Source organism: Bubalus kerabau, chromosome 23 (assembly GCF_029407905.1).
Source record: "Bubalus kerabau isolate K-KA32 ecotype Philippines breed swamp buffalo chromosome 23, PCC_UOA_SB_1v2, whole genome shotgun sequence".
Classification (NCBI taxonomy): Eukaryota; Metazoa; Chordata; class Mammalia; order Artiodactyla; family Bovidae; genus Bubalus; species Bubalus kerabau.
In genome coordinates, this window is record NC_073646.1 from 3,144,345 (window position 1) to 3,150,131 (window position 5,787).

Genomic DNA, 5,787 nt, shown 5'->3' on the forward strand with positions numbered 1-5,787 from the left:
AGGTGAGATGAGTCCTCTGGCTGCCCAGTGACGGGACCCACAGGAAGGGGGACCCGGAACAGGTGGCTCCTGGGGGCCTGATTCATGGGCCTTCGGGAAGTGGGTTAACGGGATCCGGAGCCCAGGGCTGAGCCAGGTCTCCCGCTGAGTCACAGGGCCCGTTAGGGAGCCTCTGGCAGCCCCTCACCGGCCCCCACCCCTACCCCAAGGCCCCCAGGGCCTTCCCAACAGCCCACACCCAGCTTCCCGGCCGGCAGGGTCCAGCACCTCCCTTTCAAGCTTGGGGGGCCTTCCTCTGCCCCACCCCCCCAGTCAACGTCAAGGCCCAGCCTAGACCCCGGGGCCCAGGGTCCCCACTTGCCCCTGCAGAGCCCCATGCAGGCCCCAGGTAGACGGCACAGCTGGAAGCCCACCCCCCCAGACCCCTTAACGGCTTATTTCCTCCCTGAAGCCCCACCCCTCCCTGTGACCTACCGCCACTCACTCGGGGGACTGGTCCGACGGCATTCCGCCTCCCAGGATAAAACCTGGGGCGGCCTGCGGGGGAACAAGGCACTCCCATCGGCGCGCCATGGTGGTTCTGGCGACTCCCCCCACCCTGGGGGCACCCTGCCTCGGGGTCCTGGCCTCCCTGTTGATTCTGGCCGCTCCAGGTGAGTCCTGTGGGCCTGCTGGCCTAGGCCTCCCTCACTGCCCACCCCCCACTTCCTCCCTGGTCCTGCTGAGTCCCTCTTCTCCTCTCCTCTGCTGTCTCGCTGTTTTGTAAGTTGCCTGCTCTGAGCCTCAGTTTCCCCTGCAGCCGTGAGAAGCACAGGAAACACCGCAGGTACCCATAGGCCCAGTCAGCGCTCAGGGCTCTTGGCTCGGCTTCTGCTCTACCCTCTTGCCCTCCACTCCTGTCTCCCCCATCTCCTCAGTCCACTGCTGGGGAGGCAGCATCCGGACCTGGGGCCTACGAGGGGTTCTCATGCTCACCCCCTGTGAGACCCCCACCCCAGACCTGGCCCCCAGGGCCCCAGCCCCCAGGGCACAGGCTGGACACAAAGCTACGGGGAGGCCAAGGCCGCCGCTCACAGCCAGGGCCTGAGGTTTCTGCCAGCCCTGCCCAGGCTCCGGGAAATGCCCCACCCGGCAGCGCGACCCTGAGGCCCTGGGACAGCCCAGGGAGAGTTGCAGGGCACGGAAGAGCCCCTCCACCGGCCTGACCCTTTCTTTCTCTTGCCCTCAGCCACCCTGGATGCTGTCAAGACAGCCGGTGAGTCTGAGCTGACCTCAGGGAAGCAGGGGAGGGAGGAAGCCTGTGTGTCTGTCTGTCAGGGGCAGGTCAGGAGTGGGCAGTGGGGCAGGAGAGGGTTTGAGCTGGAGAAGAAGGCACCCAGGAGAGGAGGCCCAGAGGGTCAAGGAGGAGAGGCGGGGTGTGTGTGTGCGTGTGTGTGTGTGTGTGTGTGGAGCAGGGAGTGACTGAGCCGCCCCAGCAGTTGAAAGGACCAGGGGACTAGAGGATGAAGTGCCCAGCTCGGGGAGGGCAGAGGATGGAAGGGGCAGGCAGGCAGGCAGCTGGGCCGGGTTGAAGGGAGAGCGGCACATAGGCCTCAGTGCGTGAAGCGGGGAAGGGGAGCTGGAAGGGGGACCGACGGCGCCCAGAGTTTGACAGACCCCTTACCGCCAGGCCCCCCAGCCTGCGGGAAGCGCCTGCAGCTGAACCGGATCGTGGGGGGCGAGGACAGCTCGGACGCCGAGTGGCCCTGGGTCGTGAGCATCCGGAAGAACGGCACCCACCACTGCGCGGGCTCCCTGCTCACCAGCCGCTGGGTGCTCACGGCCGCCCACTGCTTCAAGGAGTACGTGTGCCCCACCCGCCCCTCCACCTGGTTTCCCGGACCCCAGGCTGCCCACCCAGCCCCGGTTTCCAGGCCTCCGGCCGGTCTTGGGTCCCTCAGGAGAGCTCTGGCTTCTGCCCAGAAGCCTCTTTTGCACGCAGTGCGTGTGTCCCTAGGCCTGTCTGGCTCTTTGTGACCCCATGGACTATAGCCTTCCAGGCTCCAATGTCCATGGGATTTCCCAGACAAGAATACTGGAGTGGGTAGCCATTCCCTTCTCCAGGGGTTCATCTTGACCCAGGGATCGAACCCCTATCTCCTGCATTGCAGACAGGTTCTTTACCACTGAGCCACCAGGGAAGCCCCCCTTTTGCGCTCCAGGGGCCTTCATGTGCATGCCATTCCTCAGAAACCCTTCCCAGGCCCTTCCTGGGCTGATGCCAACCCCCACCCTCTTCCTCTTCCCTCTGTCCTTTTAGTAATCTGGACAAACCAACCCAGTTCTCTGTGCTGCTCGGAGCCTGGCAGCTGGGGAACCCTGGCCCAAGGTCCCAGGAGGTGGGTATCGCCTCGGCGCAGCCCCACCCTGTGTACTCCTGGAAGGAGGGCTCCCGCGCTGACATCGCCCTGGTGCGCCTGGAGCGCGCCATCCAGTTCTCTGAGCGTGTCCTGCCCATCTGCCTGCCCGACTCCACCGTCCAGCTCTCTCCGGACACCGACTGCTGGATTGCCGGCTGGGGGAGCGTCCACGATGGAGGTGCGGCTTCTTCCGGGGCGGGGGTGGGTGGGGACAGAGGGTAGCAAACACTGGGAGATACAGGTCCCATGGGTGGCAAAGAACAGAGGCCAGGGGCCGAGCATGATCCAGAGGAAAAAAGATGGTCTGCAGCCCAGAGAGGTGATGACCTAGAAACCAAGGTGGACAACTTCAGATCAGTTCTAGTTAAAAGGTAACTTAAGCTGTGTTCTGACTGCCAGATCAACTAGGCTATGAAGTGATATAGGAAAGACTGATAGAAGGTTTCTGGGGCTTCTCACGTTGCTCAGTGGTTAAAAATTTGCCTGCCAATGCAGGAGACACCGGAAATGCCAGTTCAATCCCTGGGTTTGAAAGATCCCCTGGTTCGATCCCTGGGTTTGAAAGATCCCCTGGAGAAGGAAATGGTAACCTGCTCCAGTATTCTTGCCTGGAAAATCCCAAGGACAGAGAAGCCTGGAGGGCTACAGTCCATGGGGTCACAAAGAGTCAGACACCACTTGGTGACTGAGCACAAACACTCTAGAGATTTCTAGGAAGCTGAGCCCAACCGGGGGAATAAGAAAACAGCCCTGAGATTCCAAGTCAGAATTAGGTGCCCCCTGGTGGCATCATGACACAATTGCAGGCAAAATTCCCAGGAAAAAAATGCAATCTCCGTACAGGTAAAATATAATTGACAAACCAAGTCTGGAAGTTTGGAAAACCTCATCTAGAACACAAAGCAGATTAGAAAGTAAGAAGCAGAAAAGCTGTAATACGTGTGTGTGTGTGTGTGTAGAAAGAGAGAGGGAGAGAAGAGAGACTAAGAAAGGACAAAATGTAAGAAAATGGGACTTTAACCAGATTTCAGAAGAATTAAGAGAAATGACACCATTTTGGGCATCTGGGGAATCCCACTGACACTGAAGTTTCAGCCATGGTCATTCTTAGGGGCTCCTGTGAAAGCTGGATTTATGGATTGGGGAAACTGACCAACCAACCCTAGGGTCTGCAATCCCTCTAGGGGATGGGGAGGTCCTTCAAGTCCTGATAACATTCAACACCGAGTGGCCATTAGTCTGTAGCAGTCCTCAAGCTGGATAAAGTTGTGCCTGAGACAGGACAAGCAGGGTCATTGGTTTGAACCTTTTTGTGGGCATCAGAGATCTCATTAAAGGTTCAGAATTTCAGGCTGCACGCTCCTTTAGGATTCAGTCGGTCCAGAGTGGAGTCCTGGAATTTGGGTTTTCTGTGGGCATCGTGGCTGAGCCTGACAGAGTTGATCCATTTACCCTTTGAGAAATGCTCCTAAGGGGGATGGTGGGGACTGAGGAGGCCAGCAGGAGAGCCTCCCAAGCCTGACTCTCTCATCTCTGCTCCCAGTGCCCCTGCCCCACCCTCAGACCCTCCAGAAGCTGAAGGTCCCCATCATTGACTCGGCCACCTGCGGCCGCCTGTACTGGCGGGGAGCAGGGCAGGGCGCCATCACCGAGGACATGCTGTGTGCTGGCTACCTGGAGGGGGAGCGTGACGCCTGTCTGGTGAGCACTTGCCCCCTTCCCGGCCCTGCCCCATTCAGCTCCATCACCCCTCGCCTTGCTGGGCCTCCGTCTAGAATCTGCCCTGACCTGGCAGTCCCCCTAGAGAGATGCCTATAGAACCCAGCCCCAGCCTGGCTCAGCCGTTCTTGCCTTTGTTCATACATCAGACATGGTGAGAATGGGGTGTGCCTGACCCCATTCTCAGGGAGCTGCATCCAAGGAGGGGGTGCTATGGTCCTGGCACCCCCCAGCAGGCTACAGGGAGGAGGATGGTGGACTGTGGGACCTTGCACACCCGGTCTGAGACACTCTTCTTTCTGAGCCCTGGTTTCCTCATCAGTGAGGCAGATCACAACCCCCGCTCGGTGCCTCCAGGGCTGTGAGGGAGAAGGTCTAGCACTAGGTGCTTCTCACCAGGAGTGAGCCTGGGAAGGGGGCCCTCCCTGCCCCGGGGGCGCTAGTTAGGGCTTTGCTGGTCCAGGCCCCAGGGTCTGGAGAAATGGCCCGTCCGCCACCTGCTGCGGCACAGGTGCTGGGCTCTGCCCGCCCCTTGGCCCACACGGGCCTCTCACCTTCCTTCCTCTCCGTAGGGCGATTCCGGAGGCCCCCTGATGTGCCAGGTCGAGGGCACCTGGCTGCTGGCGGGCGTCATCAGCTGGGGCGAGGGCTGTGCGCAGCGCAACCGGCCCGGGGTCTACATCAGTCTGGCCGCCCACCGCTCCTGGGTGCAGAGGATCGTGCAGGGGGTGCAGCTCCGCGGGCGCTCGCAGCGGGGCGGGCCCACAGGTCGCCGGGGCCGGGCCCTGGGGGCGCTGCGCCCTCGCGGGGCCGAGAGGCGCCGCGCGGACTAGGGACCCGGGGAGACCTTGTGCCGTCTCCTCCGTTGTAAATAAGCCGTCTACCTCTGGGGGGCGCCCGCGACCCGGCGCCGGATCGCCTCCGCGGGAGGTCCCGCCCCTCACCGGGCTCAGGCCCCACCCCTTAGGCCCGGAGCGCCTTTGTGTATATACATGTCAACGCTTTTTACAGTTATTTGTAACCACACCCACGTATCTTATTTATTCCTCCAACTTCAATAAATTATTTATTCTCCGTTCTGAGTCGTTCAGTCGTGTCCAACTCTGCGACCCCAAGGACTGTAGCCCGCCAGGCTCCTCTGTCCATGGGACTCTCCAGGCAATAATACTGGAGTGGGTTGCCGTCTCCTTCTCCAGGGGATCTTCCCGACCCAGGGATCCAACCCGGGCCTCTAGCATTGCAGGCAGATTCTTTACCGTCTGAGCCACCAGGGAAACCCATTTATTTATTATTTATTCCCCAGTTCCTGTTTTTTTCCCCTGGGTATGTGGACATTGGTCAGCAGGGATCCGGTTGGGGTTAAAATGGGGGCAGGCAGGTAGCAGTTTAAATGGTGGCCTGGCCAGGGAGCCAGGCGTCCTACCCACCTAGGAGTCAACATCCTGACCTCTGACCTTGGCACTGTCCTTTCATAACTCCCTCCCACCAGGGAGGCCAGCAGGGAGAGGAGGCAGGAGGCCCAGCTCTGTCTCCTGAAAGCTAGGTGGGGCTGCAGGGCCAGGCAGGCCCACAACCTGCCTGTTGAATTTCGGAAATGGGGCTGGCTGGGAGAACCCCCCAAACACACATGAGAGTGGGGTGTTCCCCTCTGCCCTGCCCGCAGAACCAG

At 60.7% G+C, this 5,787-nt stretch overlaps 1 protein-coding gene across 1 annotated transcript; it reads left to right on the top strand.

The window, feature by feature from the left end:
- The first annotated feature begins 423 nt into the window (after positions 1–423).
- Positions 424–5,190, top strand: PRSS22 (serine protease 22). The gene is made up of 6 exons (XM_055562051.1): positions 424–653; positions 1,229–1,255; positions 1,670–1,841; positions 2,300–2,577; positions 3,943–4,100; positions 4,691–5,190. Exons 1-6 carry the CDS (start codon positions 572–574, stop codon positions 4,949–4,951), a joined length of 978 nt encoding a protein of 325 aa, XP_055418026.1. The 5' UTR covers positions 424–571; the 3' UTR covers positions 4,952–5,190.
- Positions 5,191–5,787: the final 597 nt, after the last annotated feature.

What these genes read in the sequence shown, in the direction of transcription:
- PRSS22 (XM_055562051.1), top strand. Translation starts at nt 572, where the DNA reads ATGGTGGTTCTGGCGACTCCCCCCACCCTGGGGGCACCCTGCCTCGGG. An exon ending in GTTGATTCTGGCCGCTCCAG is followed by an intron (nt 654 to 1,228) that starts GTGAGTCCTGTG and finishes TCTTGCCCTCAG; the next exon opens with CCACCCTGGATGCTGTCAAG. An exon ending in GCCGCCCACTGCTTCAAGGA is followed by an intron (nt 1,842 to 2,299) that starts GTACGTGTGCCC and finishes CTGTCCTTTTAG; the next exon opens with TAATCTGGACAAACCAACCC.